The 25495-nt window shown below is 34.7% G+C and overlaps 2 protein-coding genes across 3 annotated transcripts in view; one reads left to right on the forward strand and one right to left on the reverse strand.

Moving 5' to 3' along the window:
* The window catches only part of LOC149421702 (multicopper oxidase 3-like), a 60548-nt gene extending 51794 nt beyond the window's left edge, over positions 1 to 8754 (reverse strand). The window contains exon 1 of the mRNA XM_089635023.1: positions 8169 to 8754. Coding sequence (XP_089491149.1) covers positions 8169 to 8292 — 124 coding nt within the window. The 5' untranslated portion in view covers positions 8293 to 8754. The remainder of the gene's footprint in view (positions 1 to 8168) is intronic.
* Positions 8755 to 9450: 696 nt separating this feature from the next.
* LOC149421703 (putative protein phosphatase CG10417) lies at positions 9451 to 24356 on the forward strand. 2 transcript variants are annotated; one of them, XM_089634490.1, is made up of 8 exons: positions 9451 to 9671; positions 15212 to 15446; positions 18412 to 18728; positions 22060 to 22354; positions 22517 to 22750; positions 22838 to 22963; positions 23098 to 23507; positions 23998 to 24356. In XM_089634490.1, the coding sequence occupies exons 1-8, from the start codon at positions 9561 to 9563 to the stop codon at positions 24190 to 24192; spliced, it is 1923 nt and encodes a 640-aa protein (XP_089490616.1). In that variant the 5' UTR covers positions 9451 to 9560; the 3' UTR covers positions 24193 to 24356. The 2 variants fall into 2 exon arrangements, with proteins under 2 accessions (XP_089490616.1, XP_089490617.1); XM_089634491.1 differs by having other exon boundaries at positions 22640 to 22750.
* The last annotated feature ends 1139 nt before the right edge of the window (positions 24357 to 25495 follow it).

Consider the following 25495-nt stretch of genomic DNA (forward strand, 5'->3'; position numbering starts at 1 on the left):
TACTAAAGCCCCTGTAGATCCTAATACATAATAATAATATTTGAATTATTTGTATAGCGCCATTTTTGTGCAAAATCACATATATATACATATGTACAAATATATAATACATTTCTACAATAACAATGGTCGACATTTATTTTTTTAAGTGCAGTCCCTTAAGCATAGCTAATTTTTTTATATGTATAGTATCCATAAACACGAAATGAAACAAACAAAAAAATTTAATAGGTCAGGTGTTTTTATTATTTAACAACGTTTTTTCACATAATTCTTCCATAGTATGACGGGTACTTATTTATTTATTTATACTGGGTTTTACAGATGATCACACTTACGTGAGAACAATCCACTTATAAAAACTCAGTTATTGTACAATTACAAAAATCTACAATTAAATAAAGATACAATAAATTAAATACAGATACATACAATTAAATACAGATACATGCAATTAGAAAACAAAAACATCAAAAAATAAAAATAAAATACACAATCATATACAAGCTCGCTCAAGTAACACATTACATTATACATTATTACAAGTGGTAAGAGGCATAAGAAATACGAGAGGTATGCATAGAGAGAATATTGACACAATGAATTAGCTAATATTTTTTAATAGCGCCAGAACTTTTTTTCTGAATCCGTACAAATTATCGACGAAAATATCTATTTCAGCACACTCTATCTTGTTATATAGTCGACACATCTGGGTCAGAGGGCTAAAGTAGGCGATATTATTTATAAATGTATTCAGGTGAAAAATATTATGGCGCCTTAAACAATGCGAATTGGGGACATTTATTTTAATATTGCTAAGACATAATGTAGTATCAAGTTGACCGTGAATAATTTTATGTAAACATATGAGATCAGTCAATTGCCTTCTAGTTTTAAGTGTATCAATCTTGAAGTAATCACGACGTACGTCATATGATCTTAGATGGTCATGTAATCCACATTTGAAGGATAACATTCTTAGCATTTTTTTTTAATAGATTCTACAATATTTTCATATTTGCAGTAATGTGGATTCCAAATAGAGCTTCCATATTCAAGTTTACTTCTAATTAAGGCATTGTAAAGAGTTAGAATTGATTGAGGATCTTGGAAAGGTTTACATATTCTATGAATAAATCCTATCATTTTTAATGATTTGCACTTAATGTCGTTAATGTGTACATCAAATATGAATTTAGAATCAAGAGTGATTCCTAGATCTCTTATTGGAGATACTTTTTTGAGAATAATATTATTAATAACATAGGAAAAATCCTTTATAATTCTATTTCTAGTGAAGTTTAAAATGTAACATTTTTCAACATTTAAGTGCATATCATTGACAGTACACCAGTTATTAAGTGTGTGGAGGTCGTTTTGAAGCAGTTGATGATCGGAAACAGACTTGATTTTACGAAAAATTTTAAGATCATCGGCGAAAAAAGCATAATCACAATTTAATTTCGAGCCAAGGTCATTTATGAATATAAGAAAAAGCAGGGGGCCAAGATTTGAACCCTGTGGTACACCGGAAGTTATAATTATAGGGGATGATTTGTATCCATTAATAAGAACTAATTGAGTTCTGTTATACAAATATGATTTCACCCAGCGAAGTAGATCTCCATGTATTCCTATTTGTTCAAGTTTTTTTAATAAGATGGAGTGATTAACTTTATCAAAAGCTTTTTGGAAATCAGTATAAATTGCATCTACTTGTAATCTTTCATTAAAAGAATTACATACATAATTACAAAATTCCAAAAGATTTGAGTTAATAGATCTTTGAGGAACAAACCCATGTTGCCTAGTGCAGAGAAGGGGCTTAAATTGCGAAAAAATATTTTTATATATCAAAGATTCAAAAACCTTAGCAAAACAGGATAATATACTGATTGGTCTATAATTTTTTACTAAAGATTGGTCTCCCGATTTTAATACTGGTACCACATGTGCTTTTTTCCACAGATCAGGAAAAGTTCCCGTGGTTAGGGATGTATTAAAAATTATAAAAAGCGGTAAACATAAAGAGTCTGCAAAGCAACTGACAAAGAAAGGAGGAATATTATCTGGGCCTGGACCCTTGTTGGAATCTATTTTACTCAAAAAACATTTTATTTCATCTGCACCAATATGTATTTTACCCAAATTGCTTTGATTGTGTTCAGTTATGTTTGGCATTGAACCATTAGTGGATGATTCCGAATTGGTATAAACAGATGAAAAATATTTAGAAAATATGTTTGCTATGTGTTCACCGTCATTTGCGGAAATATCGTCAAGATGCATTACTTTAGGAATACAATTGGTTTTTCGTAATGATTTTGAGTATGACCAGAACACCTTTATGTTACCTTGCAGACCACTTTCGACAGAGTTGATGTATGATTTATAACATTCGCTTTGTATTTTTTTTGTAACTTTCCTTAAATAAGAAAATTCTCTATAATCTGACTCGTTACCATGTTTTTTTACCTTAAGTCTAATGCTGTTTTTTTCTTAAGAAGAGCAATCAAAACTTACTTAACAAAATTTCAGAACTAATTCAATTTAATTTTTTTTGCTCCTGATTTGCGCTTGTGAGTATCTTGAAAGTCTCTCTGCAGGGTCCAGCAATAGTCTGCTAGCATAGATGGACTCCACTTTCCTTGGTATCGCTTTTCCATAGCCGCAATGACCTTGTGAAATCGTTCGCCGTGCTCGTCACTGACATCTTCCATATTTTCTGGGAAAAAATTCAAATGAGAGTGAAGGAAGTGTATTTTTAGTGACGTTACATCCCATATTTTTATAGGCCATGAGCATTTCAGACACAATGCTGATATAGTCTTCACTTTAATGACTTCCAAGAAGTTTCTCGACAACATTCGAAGGCTGAAGATTGAAGGCTGACCAAGCGGCTAGGTCGACTGGTCTCAACACTGTTATAAAATTCGGATCAGTCAAGACCTCCCTTATTTGTGGTCCCACGAATATTTCTTCTTTAATTTTTCCGTCGCTGATCTTAGGAACGTTTTGCTTTAAGTAAATCATGCCATTTCCATCCTTTTACAAAAATTTTCATCAAACCCAACTTAACGTGTAAGGGTGTAAGTAAGATATCTTTAGATTTTACTATTGGAGCATGTTGAACATTCTTCGTGCCAGGTTTAAGGTGCTTTCTAGTAGGCCAGTCCTTCTTGGCATAATGGTTTTTCCTGTCTCTGCTGTCCCACTCGCACAGAAAACCACAATACTTTGTATAACCCGCTTGCAGTCCTAGTAGGAGCCCTATTATTTTTAGATCACCACATATTTTCCATTCGTATTTTACAAATTTATTTTTTGTTAACAGCAGCTTCATGTTGTCATAGTTCTCTTTCATGTTTGCAGCATGACCAAGTGGAATGGATGGTCAAAAAATCAAAAAATCAATTATAACTCACGAATAAATATGAATTAAAACTTAAAACCCATAAAAACCTGACGTGATAGAAAAAAACTAATCACATATCTGAAATCAGCTTGAAATTTCCTGTCAGATTTGGCTACTTTCGTTAAAGGGACAAAAAATGTGTTGACCAGTGTAATCTATGTTTACATATATGGAGATAATATACAGTACCATACCTACCCGGTAGGTAACACATTGACACTGTTTCATTGTTTATTAGCGAAATTAAGATACGGTTCGCACGCACAGGGCACACAATTGGAAAATTGGATATAATTGAACTTTCCGGTATTTATTTTAATAATATATACCTATTTATATTCTAATGAGCATGTTTAGGATAAGAAAAGCAAATTTTTTGCTGGGCGGTACTACAGAACAAGGTTTTTATCAGAATTCACTTTCCTAAATGTGATTCGTCCCTCGGTATAAGACAGATTTGGAATAATGTAAATCCAATAAGAAGAGTGTGATTAGGGTGTATTATAGGCAATACAAGAATGCTACTCACAGGAATAGTATATTTAATTTAAGGGTATGACAGCTTAAAAAGGTAAGTTTTCCTCAAATATAAATTTTCTACATAAAGCAATAGAAAAAAGGTGCATTGATGAATACTTCCAGAAAAAAGATAAACCTAACAATACATTCAATTTGGGAGGCGTGTATGGGTACCGCCGCCCCGGAACCATTTATAGGATAACCTACACCCCTGCCAGCATTTGCTACATTATTTATCTGTTATTTTTTATTCTTTATTTTATATTTCATTATATTTACAAAAAGATAGTTTATTTTTTTTTATTATAGGTTATTACAGCTTAGGTTAGGTTAGGTTGAGTTATTATAGGTTAGAATAGGATACGTTAGGTTAGGTTAGGTTGGATTATTATATGTTAGATTAGGATAGGTTAGGTTAGGTTCGGTTGGATTATTATATGTTAGATAATAATAATTTTCTATTATAATCCAACCTAACCTAACCTATTCTAACCTAACCTAACCCAACCAAACCTAACCGTATATAACATATAATAATCCAACCTAACCTAACCTATAATAACCCAACCTTACCTAACCTAACCTATCCTATAATAATCCAACCCAGCCCAACCTATAATAATCCAACCTAACCTATCCTAATCTAACCTATAATAACCCAACCTAACCTATCCTACCTATCCTAATCTAACATATAATAATCCAACCTAATCTAACCTAACCTATCCTAATCTAACATATAATAATCCAACCTAACCTGACAATCAATCAATTGCATGTCATACTAATCAATATTTTGCATCTGTTGGATCAAATCTAGCAATAAAATTTTTATTAGAAACCCAGAAAACGGAAGACTCTTTAGCATCGACAATTGAAACAAAGGAACAATCTTTTTCATTTAATATTAAACCAACTACTGTAGAAGAGGTCTTAAAAATAATCAACAGCCTTAATACTACACATGCAAAGGGTCCAGATAGTCTAAATACACAAATACTAAAAAAAATTAAAAATCAGATTTCTGCTCCGCTATCATATATTTACAACTTAAGTTTTGCATCAGGAATATTTCCTGATCACTTCAAAAAATCAATAATTGTCCCAATTCACAAAAGTGGACCTAAATCTCTTGTAGAAAACTATAGGCCAATATCACTATTAAGCGCGATATCCAAAGTCGTTGAAAAGCTTTTCAAAACTAGGTTAAACGAATATGTGGAGAAACATAACATTCTAAGTCCTAACCAATACGGCTTTCGGTCGGGCAAGGGAACGGATGATGCCATCGCATGTCTCACTGAAACTATTGCAGGGAATATGAACCGTGGCAAGAAAACTATTGCCCTTTTCCTGGACCTGTCCATGGCATTTGACACAATATCCCATAAAATTCTTTTACAGAGACTTAGAAATATAGGAATAAAGGGAAAAGCTTTTCAATGGATAGAAAGTTATATATTTAATAGATTTCAACAAACCAGAATTAACGAGGCTATTAGCACTTCACTAAAATACACTTTTGGGGTACCACAAGGAAGTACACTTGGGCCCCTTCTCTTTATTATATACATAAACGAACTTTGTAACCAACACATTGATGGCAAAATTATCACGTTCGCTGACGATACAGTTATTTTGTTTGAAGGAGATTATTGGCAAGAAACACACCACCTTGCGAACACAGGTATAAAACAGTGGTTGGACAGTAATTTGCTTACACTAAACATACAAAAAACAAAATATCTCACATTTAGCGCTACCCTTGCAGGTCAACCCAAAATACCTCATCACCTCACAATACATAATATTAAGTGTAGCCTTGGAAATAATAACCATACTTGTAAATGCGAAACCCTTGAATGTGTTAAATCTATTAAATATTTAGGTATTATATTGGATAACTATCTTAAATGGAAACAACAAATTGAAAACACAGCTAACAAAGTGCGCAAGCTTATTTATATATTTATAGCATTGCGGGAAATTATAAAAACTCAAGACATTAAAAAAATATACTACGGGCTCTGTAACTCCGTCATAACCTACGGTTGCATTGGATGGGGTGGAACAGGATTAACAATATTATACCCGCTACTGAAGGCACAGAAATCCATTCTACGCGTCATTATGAAGAAACCCTTCAGATACTCGAGCGACGCTCTCTTCAAGGAGTTTAATGTGCTTGATGTTTGACAGTGTTACATAAAAAAATAACAATCTGCGTCCACAAAAATAAAAACAAAACGATAACAGTCGATCATAATCATCAAACCAGAAGTAAGAGCAGAAACGACCTTTCTATTCCAACTAGCAATACTGCGGCTTATCAAAAAGTTTTCTCATACCTGGGACCAAAAATATACAACAAAATCCCCTCTCAATTTAAACTATGTGAATTATCAGCCTTCGGTACTAAAATTACTAAATGGTTATTAGACTTAGGTAGGACAGATTCCGAAAAATTATTAAAAAACGTAGTCTGAGTTGATTTCTTCGATTTTGTATTTTGTATTTACCTAAAAAATATTTTTTTATTTTTCTTTCTTACATTGATATATTATATTTTTATTTTATATTTTACATGTACCTATCTGGATTTTATTGTTTATTACTGCTAAATTGTATTTTCCTAAAAAAATATTTTCTTTCTTACATTTATATGTTATATTTTAATTTTATTTTATATTTTACATGTACCTACCTGGAATTATGTACACGCAACCTGCCAATTTGACTGTCCTAAAACGGGAAACTTCCTAGTTGGACAGTCAAAGCTTCCTTTTATATTTGTATATCTTGTATGGAATAAATGTAATAATAATAATTAAATAAAATAAATAATAACCTAACCTAAACTATAATAACCCAACCTTACCTAACCTAACCTATCCTTTAATAATCCAACCCAGCCCAACCTATAATAATCCAACCTAACCTAACCTAACCTAACCTAACCTATCCTAATCTAACATATAATAATTCAACCTAACCTAACCTAAACTATAATAACCCAACCTTACCTAACCTAACCTATCCTTTAATAATCCAACCCAGCCCAACCTATAATAATCCAACCCAGCTCAACCTATAATAATCCAACCTAACCTAACCTAACCTATCCTAATCTAAACTATAATAATCCAACCTAACCTAACCTAACCTATCCTAATCTAACCTTTAATAGCCCAACGTAACCTAACCTATCCTAATCTGACATATAATAATCCAACCTAACCTAACCTAACCTATCCTAATCTAACATATAATAATCCAACCTAACCTAACCTAACCTATCCTAATCTAACATATAATAATCCAACCTAACCTAACCTATAATAACCCAACCAAACCTAAAATCAAAACGTTTTATTTAAAAAAATCGTTGTAAACCTTTAACATTGAGAAACTAAATTCATATGATGTTTGGGACCAAATTTGGTCGCCTCATAATTAAGGGGTGCGTGGTGCGTGGCCAATAATTATTCGAGATCGCTATCTCGAATAATTGTCTATTATGCCGATTATGTCTTTCACGTTTTCTAAACTGCCACTACACAAACAAACGCGAATTATGAGCGATGTTCAATCGGTGTTCTGTCAAAATGGTGTGTCGAATGGAAAATTTTCTCGTAAATTATTATTTGCGTAAATAATATTAAATATCAATATTTTTCAAAATCATAAATGCAAGAAGTTGCTGTTTATTGTCATTAAGGCGATGCCATACGTATTAATTCAAAATCATGTGTTTTTGGTTTGAAAATTTGGTCGCCTAGAAATGTTTCAGATGCTTTAATTAAATATTTTTGCCTGAACATCGACAAAATAAAATAAAAGGCACTTTTTGGCCATGTTTTTTTCTTGCATAAATCAAAACAGGCGGATGTTGTTAAGCGGGAATTTAAACCTTAGCGCAATCGACGCAAGGGTTGTTATTGAAAGCGGCTCAATTTAAAATATTACACGACGTAGTGCATCACCTTAAGTTGATCAAATGATAGTTTTTTTTAATGCGTATTAAAAACGGGGGACGTAGGTAAATATTTACCATTATAATAAATATGTACACATAAATAAAATAATTTTATATTTAAGTACATATTATGAATTAAAATATATACCTACATAAAATGAATTCACTATCATTGAATTTAATCATTTTGAAACGGGTAAAAAATAAAAATATTGTAAAAACGGTACTTTTACATCAAAAATAGAAAACTCTTACCTGCTAATTTATTTGTGAATCCGTAAGTTTGTGCTAAAACTGTGTCAATAGAGGCATTACCCCAAATTCCCACATTTTCCAAAATAACGACTAGACACAACAGAATTTTTGTTGACAGCCTCATCACAATAAACTTTCAATAAAACCACAAGGTTACAATAAATTACGATGGTCTCACTGGTAATGATTATTATTCATTCAAATCTGAGCATCCTCTGAAAGTGAGCACTTATTTTTTCACATAAAAGAAAAGTCGATAGTAAAATTACACTTTTGAAAACAAGTAAAATAAAACAACAAATTATTGTTAGGTCATCACATGAAAATCAAGAGTATTTTCACCAACCTATCGCCGACAAGCCGATCCCCAACACCGACCGTAAAAACGTGAAGTAAACTGAGCATTTGAGCAAACTGAGTAAATTAAAGTTGTTGAAAGTGCTAGATATTTTTTGAAAGGCCGCGCTATCTCAGAATGTTTTCTTTGCTTGCTTCAGTACAAGTAACGAGAAGACATTTGTAAAAATGTCACGCTAGTAACTCGCTTATCAAAAGTGTTCATCGCGCTAAAAACAACATTTTTATTAATTTCTAGTACTCCATCTAGGTACTCTCTAACTAATATGGCCGTCTCAAGTCGTATCACATTCTTGCCATAATAGAATATTACAATTTTACTTTACAATGCACACACAGAGAACTCAAGCCTTGTTTATTATTAAATAGTTTTAGTTTTATGACCACATTTTGATAATGGTCTCGAACGCTGAAACAGCAACACAAATATAAAAACTAAAATATTCGCAGATTTTTCAAATTATTAAATTTGATTTACTGAATTTAAAAATATATTAATATAAATATGTAAAATTCTTATAACCAATGATTGAAAAAAGGCAGAGTAGTGTTTATTTACGATCTTCAAGGTTGGTTGCTCTTTCTTATGCACCTATTGATTCGAAGTCAGACGTTAAATATTTTTGAATTTCCTAATTTTACGTTACGTTTATTAGAATTAAATGTTTTTATCAATAAATTTTGGGTTGGATCGCCCAATAAGGTATTATTTATGTAAAAAAAAAAATAAATTTTAAATCAGAATTACGTAAATTAATAAACATGTTATTCTAGTTATTAAAATAATCACAAAGTTTTCGTGGTTTCATGGATGTCAACCTTTTGCGATCTATGAATAGTTTTATAATAATGACGATTCATTTTCCAACCCTAACAAATTGTCTATTGTAGAAATATAGAAATATGTTGTCTGTGGTATTTTAGAAGCGTGTGAGGTTGTCGGTTGTCGGGTGATTGGCGGTATTATCAGTATTAACTTTTATTCTGATCCTAAAGTGTTTGGTTTTGTGTGTTCTTCATAATTTTTTGTGCAAAATGGGCGCTTATCTTTCGGAACCATTGACCAATAAAACATCTAGCGACGAAACAAAGGACCACATATCTTGTGGGTCCAGTTCAATGCAAGGATGGCGAATTAGCCAAGAGGTACGAATCCCGCCGTTTTTACTATATCTGATATTATCTTAGAAATTGCACTTTTTGCTATAAACTGTGCAAACCGAAACATAGGGCACGGCGAATTTACTGCAGATTCTTAAATAAACAACACCGCAACACTTATTATTGTTACCGGACATTGTAGATTGTCACATGCGGTTTTTATGCAATTGTTTATAAGTAACACACTGTTCTGTACTATATTCACGTTTAGAATTAGTAATATATCAATTCATTGCATTTTCATCGAACTTTGAATACCAATAACAGGGTGTGCACAAAGTACAATATTTTAAACGTGAAAACTCGCTGAAAATGATTCCCAAGGATTAATTTGTTGCCCACCGTTACTGACGTTTTTGTGAATTCGCTTGCGATTATGTTTCTTTAACTCCTAATTACATTCTAACTAATTTTGAGAACAAAGGTTTCGTAAATCATCCAAGTAACAAACCCTTATGGCGGGAGAGGTTGTCAAAGTCAACTTCCATACTAAACAATGTTGTGTTCATTCATTAGTACAATCAATCAACATACACATTCACTTATAAAGTAATTAATCATGTATACTCTCCAAATTTTCGTTCGTTAAGTCCTAGATTTCTAGTAGTGAAAAAAAAAATTCCTTTAAAGTCCTTGATTTCTAATAATGATAAAAAATTGCGGGTAAAATTCGGTTTATGGGAGTCACTCGAATAACCGAAATTGAACTTGATTTAGACTAATTTAGGGCTGGGGAATCCGAATCTGTAAGAATTAGGTGGGGTTCAATTTCGGTTATTCGAGTGACTCCCATAAACCGAATTTTTTCCAAAATTGCATAAATAGATAGTACAAGAAGAAATGTTCGACCTACAAGTATTCAAAATTTATATGCGCTGTCAGGTTTTCCCACAAAGGGCGAAGATGACAATTGGGAGTTCCCGCCACTTAACCTCTAGTGTGCCGGCGTTACCATCTTGCGTTGGTGTACGTTTTATACTTTAAAACATGTTATGTACCATGTTTAAATGAATCACAATCACTTGTCAACAAAATTACCAATCGGGAGTTTTATTTTGTATTGCTTGAAATGAGGCGCAAGTCAAGCATAAAATATTGGAAATTCCAGACGTCGGTTCGGCTCGTGCCTTTGAGTGGTTCGGTTGTTTTGTTGTTTACATTACTGTATGTATTTACGAGAGAACCATGTATGATTTTGTTTTTATTTAGAAGGACATGATATTTTTTCAACTGTTTAAAAATCTTTGCATTTATTTTTTTACTTTTGTAGTAACATGAGGGAGAAAAAAAAACATTTCTTTGAATATAAGTAGCTACTCTGGGAAAACCATTATTTCTATTAACATGAAATTTTGATAAATACACATACACAGAGTGGAAGATACTACCAGTATCGCCCTGGTGTAAGACCACCATTCAGAATTGAAACGTTGCTCCAAATGGCTTTAGCCGTGTTTAGTGACTAGATCTGAATAGCCAGGTACTTCCCACCTTCCTCTTTCCCTTCCCCACTTACCTTCAGCCTCACAACATCCCCCAATTGGGGATGCCATAGTCTCACTGGCTCCAGACGGGAGCAGTTGGGACTCTTGTGAGGTATTCAGTATAAAAAATAAAAAAAATAAAAAATTAATCTGATAAGTTGGTTCAATTTATAAAATCACTGTTTTGTTAAGCACAAATAAGTAATTAAGAAATTACAGTCAGCAAGCGCACAATGCGATGAACGCCTTAGGGTCTTACTGCATACAGTCTTTTTCTGTTGAGGGTTTGTGTGCGTAATAATTGTACCCATGGATATTTTCTTATGACCCAAACAGTCATTAGCTGTACATAGTTATAACTAATTTGCACACAAGTAGTGATGTAGACCCGGGAATATTCCCGGGAACAGGAATATTCCCCGACCTGAAATAAATTCCCGAAAACGGGGAATTTATTTTATTTTGAATAAAATGGTTTCTACACTTCTCTTGGATGCTTTATTGAGTGTTAGCATGTAAAGTAAGCCTGCAAACATTTGCAGTAAACGAAGCTGCCTCATCTTTACCTCGTGATATGAAGAACAGCCTGTTGGACGATGATGTTTACTGGACAAGAGTGACATCATTAGCCGATGTTCTGCGACTGATTGTTTCCTGGATTACACAGCTAGAGAGAGACGATCCACTAACACACAAAGCATTGTATGCTTTTGAGGATATTGAGAGCAGTCTAAGTAAAACTCTTCCAGCGTCTCTACTGTCACATGCCGAAGAGAAGCAAATACTGGAAAAGGCGGCGCAGCGCAAAGAATTTGCTATTGCTCCAATACATCTGGCTGCTGCCCTACTAGATCCAGGTTCCCAAGGACATCTGCTAAGCCACGCACAGCAACTTGAAGCACTTGAATTCATTGACCAAGTAGCAAGTCATATGGAGACTGTTGATAGTGCAAATGTTCTTGTTGATTTAGCCAATTATAGGGCTAAAGAAGAATCATGGAGCAAGGCATTCCTATGAAAGTGTGTCGATAAAATCACGCCAGTGACCTGGTGGAAGGGAATGTGCGGATGTTCTGATTTGTCACAGGTTGCCATAAGAATATTGACTGCTCCCATTACTTCAGCAGCCACTGAGAGATCTTTTAGCACGTTTAGTCGCATTCATACAACACGGAGGAATCGTCTAACAACTCAAGGAGCAGGGAAAATAACATTTGTGGCACACAATTGGAAACTTCTTTCCTCTGAAAGAGGCTCTCAAGTTGCTCCCACGAAAACCCTTTCTTCCACGGATGAGCAGATTGCTTCGCATCATAACGTTTCAAACCTATCTGGTACTCGCAAACGCAAACATCCAATTGACTGGCTGTGGAAGAAGAAAACGTAGATAATCCTGAGTTGACAACAGCTTCGTCCGGGTCAGATGAAGAAGAAGAAAAAGAAGAATATGAAGGTGAAAGTGGAAGCAAAGTTGATAGTGTCAGTGTCCAATCGGTATCATCAGATGAACAGTAACGATCTGTGAAGTTATGTCATTTTTACAGTTTTACGATTGATTTTTTATATGTACCGTTTACTAGCATAGAGTGTATATAGGCTACTAATACTGTACAGTAGAGGTGGGCAAAATTGATTGAATTAATTCCATGAATTAATTCAATCTTGTAACACAATCGATCTTATTCTCATTTTCAAAAGGAATTGAATCTTAATTCCTTATCGTTGGCATTTTTTTCTAAACATTTTACAATTAAATTATTTCATGATAATAAGGTAATAATTTATAATGATGTGCACTTTAAATGATTTAAATATTGTAGTGTTTCATAGAAATCTAATCTAATTAAATATTATTACGGTACTATGGCGGCGCGCCGCAAAGTTTATATGTACTGTGCCCTGTCGCACTAAATCGCGTATCTAGTATCTCGCGTCCCGCGCCGTAATCCAAAAGACTCTTTTCATCGAGTCCCCAGTCAAGGAATTAATGAATTTATTCCGTTTTCAGTTGTGACGTCACGCGTCGTGACACAAATCCTATGTCCCATGTACCGAGTCTGTCCGGACAAGCGGCCAATCTCAATCTCAGGGAATAAGTGAAACAGGACAGAGACAGTGACACTCGAGACAGAGTTCCCAATTCCCTATTCGTTATCGAGTCCCTTTCCTTACTAGTTACAGGTCCGTCCGCACCGTCTGCAAGAACGCAAGTCATTAATGTCGCAGATAGACACAACACACTTACTAGTCAGAAGTTCCTAATTCATTGCACTATGTCAGCTGTCAATCGGTTCGTCGTTAGTTCCCGCGTGGCTAAACCTTCGATTTAGTACCTAGTCAGGTGAAAACTTTCTACTTCGGAATCTGAACCCAAATAAAAAAGCGAAAGTATCTCCTGTATTCTTCTCCTTTCCACATGCGAAAATAATGCAATACGCTTAGAAACAAGACGATGTTTACGTTATTGTTCTTATAAGTATGTTTTTTTATGTACGAGTACCTGCTTCTTGTAGACGTAAAACGAGATCAGTTGACTATCGAATTGTGGGTGATGATAACAAGTAATTTGTTTTGATTTCTGTATTTTTGTACTGAATTGTATGTCACTCAATTTCAGACTTTCAATCAGTTTTTATTTGGCGCATGGATTTAAAATTACCATTGAGGTAAGTACCTGCAAACATTAAAATAAATAAATATAATATATATGTGGTTGAAGCTTATTCCAGGTGAACGGGTCGGATATACAAAAATTGGATAATAATAATATAGTTCTTATAATTGCTTTAAGAACGTATCTTATTGCCCCTAAAATAATGTATTTTTTATGTAAAGGTTATCTTAACGTATCTACTTTTTGTAGTTAACATAAAGATAGTTTTACGAAGAAAGATAATAATAATTTTTATTATTGGATTCAGTTTGCCAGCAAAAATTTTGTATGCAAAAAAAGATAAATCGAGTCGGACTTTTTATTTTTGGTATCGTTTAATGATGTTTTACCTTCGTTTTTTATAGGAAAAAGCAACATATTGAATAGCCAAGTTCTCTTCCAGAAAAAGGATCGAACTTTGGTGTTACTTTTCTGAAGTAGATGGAGGGATGCATTGCTCCACAATTTAGAAATGGCAGTTAAAAAATAAACATCCGACTATTCCTGTCCAGGTCCAGCGCCCTGCGCCTTCCGTGTCCTTTGCGGCACCGATTTCAACGATTTTATTAGTGACTTGTAAAATTACTTTTTATTTTTGTTTGTAAAATAACATATTTATTAAAAAGTTTGTAACATGTTTATTTTGTGGAACGACATATCTTTTTTTACTCAAGTTACTCCAAAGCTCTCCTCGCTTTAAGAACTCTGTGCTATAAAGTGTAAAGCTTACAAATACAGGTTTTCTAAGTAAAGTTATAAATGTACTTCTGCAATGTACAAAATAAATCCCTATATTTGATATTTTTTGTGTGTTTATTTAAAATGTTTTTTTCAAAACGAACATTATGTGAATGCGAAAAAAAAAATCATTATTGCTTTCTTTATGTTTCCTAAATGTGAGCAATCTAGGTACAAAACCAAAATGAAGTGTCGAATCAAGGAATTAAATGAATGATTTTAATGAATTAATTCACTTGACCAGGTGAATAAGACTGAATTGATTCATTATTGTGAATGAATCTGCCCATGTCTACTGTACAGTATACAATTATATAGAGATACTACTTACTTTAAAATAATTTTGATCGGTGTTTTTTTGTTATTTTTCTCTTGGATCCTATTCCTATATATATGGGAATAGTTTTTATGGATCTATCCTGCTCTATATGTACCATATGAGTGTATATTTTATTTTTTATTGAATAAATATTATTCTTTTTGAGGTATTATGTTGTTAAAATCAAAATTCCCAAAATTTCCCGTCCAGGGGAATATCCCCAGAAATAAATTCCCGGGAATTTATACATCACTACACACAAGAGACAGTGTGTGAGTAACAGACCTTTGTGATGGTGTGTGATTGTAACCAACAATCTATCTCTTTACAGGACGCCCACAATCATATAATTGACTTTGACATAAAAACATCACTGTTTGCGGTATATGACGGGCACGGGGGTGCAGAAGTGGCCAAGTACTGCGCCCTGAAGTTGCCGCAGTTCATCAAGGACCTGCAGGCATACAAGGATGGGGATCTCAAAAAAGCCTTGGAGGAGGCTTTCCTGGGATTCGACGCTTCCATTTCCACACCAGAAATCATCGAGTTGTTGAAGGGACTGTCAGGTAAATTTAAAGTGCTGTTGAGTTGGTTTAGAATGGAGAATGAGCAAGCAATACATGACACTATGAAGGCAATCAACTTCACTCATTCATTATTCTCTGCTGTGGTTAGGTTCCCGCATCGAGGCGCAGATAGCAAAACCTCGGATTACGAGTACTAGTAGCAGATATAAAATCATTCACAGAGTAACTAAGAGACAGAACTGTCCATAGGGGTGATGGGAATAATCCAATTTACGCAGACCGGGGGGAGGTGGTGTGGGCTTGCCCCTTTCAGTGATTTGTCAATAAATGATTCTGACATGTCTACAAGCAACTCAGATTTTAAGTATCATTATTTTAATCTTCGGAAATGAAATCTTTTTTTGAATAAGTTGTCCCTTTTCCAATGGTGCACGAATTCCTCCCTGCGTAATAACCGTAACTGCGAATCCCAAATCAGGTGAAAAAAGTAAAGTTGATCTTGTTTCCAAAATTAAATATTTTATTCAGTATTTAGTTTGACACTTTTACAAAAGTTTTATAATTTACTTACCGCATTTAACTAACATGTGAATGATGAGTGAACGCATGACGGTCCAATTAGAAAAGAACATTCATACCTTGTGCTGAAAAGTCCCACAATGAACACTGCGTTGCAAACTGTTAACTTACTTTAACAAACTTTACTTTTCTGTGTAGGGTCTGGTTATGTAATGTAAGGTTAAGTACAAATGATGTCGTAGTTTATTCAAGACATGCTCGAATCCTCCTGGTGCCCAACAGATTGTCATATGGTTTGCCTCCAGCTCTTTGAAATGATATCCAGATTTTGTCTTATGGACCATTCTATCTCTTCTGACATAAAAAACACTTATGAAAGTTCAAATCGGTTTGCCTTAGTTTTCGTAAGCACTCAGGTCATGGGCCCATTGTGCTCTCTCCTATTTAACGTAACCCGGTGCCTTTATAAAAGTTTACCAGGGTTGTCATTGGATATTGGCTTTGTCTCCTGGTTCCAAGTTGTCTTCCCCAGGTAGCTGAGCTTTGTTCCCATCAGGGCGGAACATCCTCTTCACATTTCCTGCATCTATTGGTGGTTTGTACTCCCATGTATCGCCTGAGGTGGCATTGTAATAGTTCTACCCTTAGTGAGTTTCTGTCCATATTTACTTTACCAGTTGCCTGGTTCTGGTTGTCTAGGGTCTAATCCGTTGAGTACTTTGGCTTCTCCCATTCCTAAGATTTTTTTTTTTTTTATAGTCGGAGGCGGTTTACTTACGTTCCCCGCGAGCACTTAGGCCATAGGCCCATTGTACTATCTCCCATTTTACCTCATTCCCTTGCCAGTAACCCGGTCCCTTTTATGAAGTTCACCAGGGCTGTCATTGGATATGTGGCGATGTCTTCTGGTTCCACACTGTGTCTTCCCAGGTATCTGAGCCTTATTCCCAGCAGAGCGGGGCATTGGCACCATAGGTGAATTGGAGTCTCTTCCTCCTCTTCACATTTCCTACAGATGTTGGTGTTTTCCACTCCCAACAGTTGCATGTGTCTCCTGAGATGGCAGTGTCCCGTTAATAGTCCTACCAGTTCCCTCAGTGAGTTTCTGTCCATATCGAGTAGTTGCCTGGTTCGGTTAGGGTCCGGTCCGTTTATGAGTACTTTAGATTGCCTCATTCCGGGTGCCTTCTTCCATTCCTTCCAGTGTTGGGATTTGATCCACCTCTTGATATGTAGTTTGGTGTGGCAAGCTGCTACTCCTACGGCCGGCTCAGATCCCACAAGTGGTGCTTTCGCCCCTTTCCTTGCTAGTTCGTCAGCCCGCTCGTTGCCCTCAATACCTTTATGTCCCTTCCTAAGATTTGATCCATATCTATGAAGTTTGGTGTGATAAGGCTCGATCCCGCAAGCGTTTGCTTCCACTCCTTTCCTTGCCATTCTACCAGCCTGCTCATTACCTGCAGTACCTTTATGTCCTGGTACTCAGATCAGGGTTATTTTAACAATGGTAGCAAGTTCTTCAAGGTAGTCCCAATAAATTTAAGTTTGACAAGAATATTTATTCAAAGTTTAAACATGTTGCAAAAAGCTTTTTATGGGGGTATTTAAATATTATTTCATGGTCTTTTGGCAATTATTTATAGAAATCTAATAAAGTTTGATTTGCTCCTTTGACCTTAAATGAAGCGGTCAAAAAAGTCAGTTAGCCGTCTGGCCAATTTAAAAAAATTGCATATTCCCCTTTCTTGGTTTTTGATTGTTGACTGCGGATGTGTAAAAGAGTACTTTGGATTGTGAGGGATTACTGTCTTTTTATAGTCCCATGTGAAGTGTTGATATAAAGATAGATTATTTTTTTAACACATTATGTGTTTGGTTCAAAGGTAAATCTTATTACCAATCAAACTGCCGTCTTGGACATTTAAAGTGTGTTAAACAAATATCTAGTGTAGTAATTTGTGTTGAACTGAAAATATATTCTTTCCACTGAGATTACTGAAACTGAATTAATGTTAAGTTAGTCAAGCATTAGAAAGGAGCGACCTTCAAAAATTATCAGATAAGATGTTCACGACCCATACTATTTTCCTAGTCATGTGTTAACCTGAAGCAATGTCTTAGTAATATTATGCTGTGCTTAAAAAAATACAATTGAATTTTGTTAGCCTTTTTAAGATTAAGACCAAATTTTAGAATGCGGGACATTTTATTATACACTCAACAATAAAGGGATTTATCGATGGCTAATTTAAATTTAGAGATCTGTAGAATGTAAAAAAGCATTCATTAATTGCCAGTAATAAGCCCGTAAATATTCCCAGAAGAGGTGATTTAAAGTGGAACCCACAAGAACAGTTCTATCATGAAAAAAATTTCCCTAGTTTGTACAAGGACCTTTACTTATAATTACTGCTTTAGTTTTCTGTTATGATTGCTCTTATTTTTCCCATAAGTGAAATCTAAACCCTAAATGAATTTATTTTAGAAAATGGTGAAATGGAAGCTGACGCAGACGAAAACATAGATGAAGAAGAAGAGGTGCACAACCTATTTGAAGAGGCGTCGATGCCTCTGGACAAGATCATGGCCAAATACCAGGAGGGTAAAGCCAACCAGCTCCTGGCTAAAGTGTGCAAGGGAGGGTCCGATGTTCCCGCCTCCCCTTTCCTTCGCTCCAAGCGTTTGGGTGGACAAGACGGCGGGGAAGCAGGCTGCTCCAGCAAAGTGCTCAAAGAAGAACCAGAATCCAGCGTCTCCTCTTCTGTTAAAGATGGTGAAGCAGACAAATCCAGTGAATCTCAGGTATACTCTCATATTACTTTAGATACATTCTCTATCTTACAGTTACACCAATCTCCATATTGACAGAACATCGCTCTAGTTTGTTTTTGTCCAACAGACCATTTTTGGCAAAATTGAGTTTAGTATGGAGTTCTTAGAAAGCTTTTATTTATATGATACAAGTCAAACAAATATTTAACCCTTAGGGGGAACTTTTGACTTTTTTTAATTCCATTTTTTTTTGCATATTAGGTTCAATTGTATGTAAATAAATAAAACGAAAAATAATATTTAAAATTTCGATTGGCAATTTATTCAAAAAAAATTATGTGGTTATTACAAAGTAACACTGCTAGTAGCATATTTTTTTTAATTTGAAAAATAAAAGTAATGATTAAAAACAATGTGAAACCTACCTACGTAATACTTCTATAGACTGTTGACTTTTCCGAGGTTTCTGTAGGATTAAATATTTCATCTGTATTTAGTTTATTAGTCTTCACTCAACTCGTCAACTTCAGATTTGGGATCAGAAAGTAAATCTATGAGATTTGAATAAATCACTCAGCCTTTCCATCTGGTAGAATTTCAAAATAACTTTATAATCAGAAAAACAGTAACACAAAAATAAAAATTTTGATCAGTGCAGGTTTCTCTAGTGGAGTTGTGGTAAGCCTGAAGTAACACCACAAAAAATTCTACTCACAGGTGGTAATTTACACATTTTATAATTAACAAAATAAACTGAAGAGAACACCTTATTTGTAAAGAAAATTAGATTCTTACCTTAATAGTTGCACAGAAATTAGGTTTTTTGTGGCAATTCTTTCCTCTAATATCCAACTGTCATAAAATCTCTAACTGAATGACAAAAATGTCTGTAAACACAATGTTATTCAAATTTTTAATGAAGTTTTTGACGGCGATGAGTTTTTGGATAGACGGCAGTATTAGTTACTTCAATAAATATGTGTTATTTTTAAAATGCACACTGCTCCTCTATTATTTTATATGTGTGCTCACAAGGATGCCACAATTCTACCAAAATCAAATAACGCCTCTTTTTAAACCCGCCGTTAAGTTACAATTCATATTATTGTGGCCAACATCCACAGCCATTCGTAGCCTAAGTGTGAAATTTGAACTCTCTGTTACGAGCGCATTTCTCAAACAGACCAAACAGCCAATAGCAGCACAGCGAAAGACCATGTGATCACTCTCAGCTGAGTCATTCGTTCGCTTGCGTCACGATATTAAAAATCTTCACTTGTGATTTTTCTATTTAGAAGGTTATTTTAGTGGTTTTCTGGAAGTTTTTGCCACACTGTAGAAAAACAACATTTCCAAGAAAAAAATAAAAGGTTATTAAAATTTTATCATTTTCTCAGCAAATTGTTTGATTTTGGTTTCAAATTATCGTCTGTTAAAGATCCATACAGGGTGGTTACAAAAACATTGTATGTTTTGATTAAATGTTTCGATCTGGTAAGCTACCACAGTAAAAGTACAGATAAACTAACATCGTTTCTACTTTAAGTTTATTAATTAAAGCCCACAGGGCTTTTATAATCAACAAAAAAAAATTGGGTAAAAATTGGTCTTATGCTCACACTCGTTCTTACTCAACGGTTTTACTTGATGTGGAGTAAGTATTACCGTGTGGATGGCAAAACTCATGGCTCGATTCGAGCTGGCTCAAAGTGATTAGGAACTCCTAATATCTTTTGTTCTTACTTGCTTGGAGTCATCGAGCCGGACTCTAAAATGTGTACATTACGTCGTGTAAGTTAGTAGTTATTGCTGCATATTGAAGGTCTGTGCAAGTTCTTCCAGTTGCTAGGTACCGCAACGTTACAGACAATGTTTCTTGAGGTCAAATTGATTGCCCCATATGGGTGTCATTTTTTCATGATTAATTAATTAACGGGATAACCATTTGCAAAAGTTCGTTGTACGACTCTGGCATTCTTAAATAATTTTGAAAATCGTCAGGATGTAACGCAGAAATAACCATTACATGACTGTAATCTGCGTGTCATTTCAACCTCTCCTTCACCCAGTATCTTTTCTTTCGCTTTAAACACATTTTATGAGCGAGCAATGTGACATTCGACAAACAAAGCCACAGCTTACGCCGCGTTGCCGACATGCTCGAACTGTTCGATGTACACTGAACTTCGAGCCAATGTTGTTGCGTAAAACCATATGTGTGGACATCGCCTCGAGCCTTCGTTCTAGCTCGTCTCTTTTACTCGATCGAGTAAAAACGAATGTTCGTACTAAGCTTTATGATTCTTGGAAAAAGAAATGTCTACCACAAAGGTCAATAAAAAAAAGATTTTTTTCTTTACATTTAATGTATAAAATTATTTATTTTGTTACTTACCTATATCCATTTCCAATCACTTCATTCAGCCCCTTTTGTAATCTGCTTAACAATTATTCCCAACCGAGTGGTGAACACTTACTACTGAGCTGAATGTAGTTAGGTAGGTTTTATGACCTCTTTTTTTCAAGTCTACATCGTGTAATAATTGATCTTAATCCTACCCGGTGTATTCCAGAATTGAACCATGTTTAAAAAGAACTCGTTATTGATTTACAAATTTCTAAAGAACTTCTATTGTGTTTCGAAATCCATTGATTATCTTACTATTTTTAAATTTTACTAAATTACTGTTATCACATAAATCAATCCAATCTTCCGGGTCTGACCATTATTCAAGCTCCTGCTTATATGCCATATGAATAAAATAATAATATTTTTGGAAAATTGTATAGCGCTGCTTTAGTGTAAATATCACTAACGATTCCCCACTTATTCCACTAATTGCACGTCAATCAGAAATAACACATGGAATGAATTGACCGATGAGTGTAATGCCGCCTGACATAATTTTATGGTTGTACAAAAACTCACTCTTACCATTTGTTTCCCAATGAAGTAGCATTATTGTTATAAAATTTAAGCACATTCTTAGTAATTATTTAAAAATCACACCCGAATTTTTCAGTCTCGCCTAAAAAATATAACAAACAAATTTTTTTTTTTTTCTTATAAGCTAATCCCATAAGTATCGGCGTACAGTGATTGACCTATTTTAACTGTGTTTCGTAATAATATTTCTTTGAAATGATTTCCGATCTTCCTGTAATACCAAACACGTTGGGTCAAGCAAGAGTTGAGCTAATTTCATTTTATATGCCTTTTACGTAAAAAAAAAACTTTAGTGCTATTTCTCCCGATATACTTTTTTGGTCTGTTTGATAAAAAAGAACTAGAGCGACAAGAAGATACAGCGTTTTTAACCAAAGCCTCACAACTTGTTAATCCAGACATTTGTTTTGAAAGGTCTCAACCAGCAATGGCGACATTGAGCCGAAGGTGGAGGAAGTCCAGGAAGAGAAAGCAGGCAGCAATGAGAAAACCACATCAGCGGAAACTTCCATTCCTGACAGCTCTGTGGATGAGTCCCTTCCCACTTCTGACAGCAGCACTGCCAAGGAGACGGTGGTCACTGCCCCCGCTAATGAGGACACGTGCAATGGAGAAGTCACCAATTCCAAAGCTGAATTAAAAGACAACGTCACTTCATCATCCAACGGGGAAGTCAATAGTTCACCTAGCAAAAAGGGAAAAGCCTTAGGTAAATGTCTTATTCACTATTTTCATTTTACTGACTTATTATTTACATGGGAGGCAATTGATTTTTTCACAAATGAATAGCCAAACTTTTGAAAAGAACTTTTTTTTTACAAAATTATGTTTTAATAAATTTATAAGGCTATTTTTTTCTGTTAATTTTAAGCAAAAACAGTGGTAGTTTCTAGCACAGAAACTGCTGCAGAAAAAACAGAATCAACGCGACCAAATAAACGTGCCGCCGCTACTTTGTATAATAGCCTACTTGACATTATAAACTGTTCTGAAGATGATGAGAGCGACTCCAACGATGAGACCTTCGAGGGCAAGGAAGAAGCCACCTCATCCGACGATGAAGAAGGGGCCGTTAACGGAGTAGGTGGCGATTCTTCAGAGGAAGGTAAGGAGGCTTGCTTTTCTTTTACCCCTTTTTAGTTGAAATTTTTAAATGATTCCAATGTTTGTATTGTTTTGTTCTCCTTTGTAGATCCTGATGAAGAGGAATCAAGCGATGAGGATAGTGAGCAAGATGAGATGGACGCCTTTAATATGATGATTAAAAATGAACCTGGTTCAAATAGTGGATGCACAGCTGTCGTTGCTTTACTTCGTGGTACGTACAATAACATTTAACACTTGGTCTAATGAAAATCAAAACTCAATCACTTTGTACATCACACCATGCACTTATTTCATTTCTTCAAAGCACCTGTATCCGTTAAGTTTATAAGTTTTCTTTATTTTCAGAAAATGAGCTGTTTGTCGCAAATGCTGGAGACTCTCGCTGTGTTGTATGCAGAGATGGCAAGGCAATCGACATGTCCATAGATCACAAACCTGAAGACGAAATAGAGTTGAATAGAATCATCAAAGCCGGAGGAAAGGTATCCAGCGACGGTCGAGTCAACGGAGGCCTGAACCTTTCCAGAGCCATTGGAGACCTGGGCTATAAGCAAAACAAAGAGCTCGGTCCCAAGGAGCAGATGATCACCGCCCTGCCTGATGTCAAAGTACTGACAATCGACCCAGCTTCGGATGAATTCATCGTCTTGGCCTGTGACGGAATATGGAACTCAATGAGTAGTCAAGAAGTTGTGGACTTTGTCAGGTGTAGACTAGAGAAGGGAGTAGAAAAGCTCTCTCAAATTTGTGAAGAAGTGAGTATTGTTTACTTTTTTAAGTAGGATCCTACAAACTAAATAAGTATTTTGTCTAGGATCCTACAAACTAGATAGTTTTTTTAGGTAGGATCCTACAAACTAAATAAGTTTTTTTGTCTAGGATCCTACAAACAAAATAAGTTATTTGTCTAGGATCCTACAAACTAAATAGTTTTTCTTCTGTATGTTCGCTAACTTTCATTTTTAGACAGACACTCATTTATTATTTATAATGAAATATGTTCAAATTTAAACATTATTTTATTTGATATTTTCACGGCCAAAAGTATTTTAGTGATATATTTGTGGGGTATTATGCCGTGTTGTGCTTCTTCTTTAGCCAACGTTTTGGACAGCATTACAGTGTCCATCATCAGGGCAGATTACACATGGACATCACTATAATTATTCTATATATTGAAGTGGCACTCCTCTCCAAAGTTTTTCCTATTACAGGAAAGTGCATCAGTGTGTGTTTGTTTTCCAGATGTTCGAGCATTGCCTGTCCCCCAACACGGCTGGAGATGGCACTGGCTGTGACAACATGACAGCTGTGATTGTCAAACTGAAGGCTGTCAGTAATATTTCTAAAAAGCGGCCATCAGATGATGAAGCGATGGATGAGAATCAAGCCAAGCGCACAAAGACTGAAGAAAAAGTTTCCGTTTCATCAAGTGTTTAATTTATTATACATGTGATTACTTATAAAGGTGCTTAAAGTACTGAAAAAGACATAGTTGTACACTTCCAGTGGTATTTCCTGAGTGACTGTGCCATCTTTAAATCTGTCCGATTCTCTTGTCTATGTAAATCAGTGCCATGCTGTGACTTTTCTCCATTTTTTTTTAAGAAATTAATTTTGGTCAATATTTAAAAATACCTATATCTTTTCCAGTTTAAAATACCAAAAGTTGACTGTTAAATTGGAAAAGTGCAAAAATAGGAAAGTCGAAGTTACCGCATGTCACTGACATAAACAATATTAGTTTGGTAAACCATTCAGTATTGTGTCTTTTCCCTTTGAAGAGGAGAAACGTTTTATTATCAATGACTGATTAACCACCATTACCTAGGTAAAATTTTACCCTGTGTGACGTTTAATTCTGGTCATCATTTGTGAGCCAATTCTCAGTAATATTTCTTACTGCTATCCTGGTTTCTGTATGGTAGAAATGTTATCAATTCTGCATGAACTCTGGCTAATTATTTTAAGTATTGCTTGGCTATCCACATTATTGTCTTCGAACCAGTGAATGAAACAATCATCATCGTGTCCTTAGTTGGGATTTTTTTTTAATTTATTTAAAAATAATTGTTCACAAGTCTTCTATACCAGTGTCTAATACGCAGTTATTGAATTAAATATAATACATTTAATGACAATAAATTTAAACGACCAAGCTAAATGGTTTTCTGCAGTATGCAGTGAACTCCATACAGCTGGTAACTTCAAATAAGGTTTTCTGTTCTGGTTTTATAGTTCGCATGATTGTTTTTTTTGTCATGGATTTGGCATTGCCCATGCCATTGTAGGGAACAATGCTGAGGTAACTTTTTGAAGTGGATTTGATGATTATAAATGAAATTGTTGAAATAAAGCCTTTTTGTTATAATGCTGGTCGTCATAATGAAAATCTTTTTTCAATTGTTTTAGTGCCAGTAAGTGGCATTGGAGACCGAAGTCGGTATCTAAGAATGGTGTGTTCATCAGTGGTGTATTCCTAAAGATTGGTGCATATGTATTTTTAATAACTCCACCTATAAATGAGGATTTTTCTTTTCCGCTTTTTTCAGTAAGTATATTGTAAAATGTTGTAATATAATTATATGTATGTATTCCAAAATAAATATTTTTTTGACTACAATATATTTTGTTGCTCCATTTCTGCCTTTTGGCTTACCTAAAATATTATTGTATAAAATTCTATGAATTTACTGCCACATTGCTCCCCTCCTTTTGCATTATCCGGATGTATTGATCTGAG

Source organism: Hesperophylax consimilis, chromosome 8 (assembly GCF_061612785.1).
Source record: "Hesperophylax consimilis isolate HC1 chromosome 8, BYU_Hcon_1.0, whole genome shotgun sequence".
Taxonomy (NCBI): domain Eukaryota; kingdom Metazoa; phylum Arthropoda; class Insecta; order Trichoptera; family Limnephilidae; genus Hesperophylax; species Hesperophylax consimilis.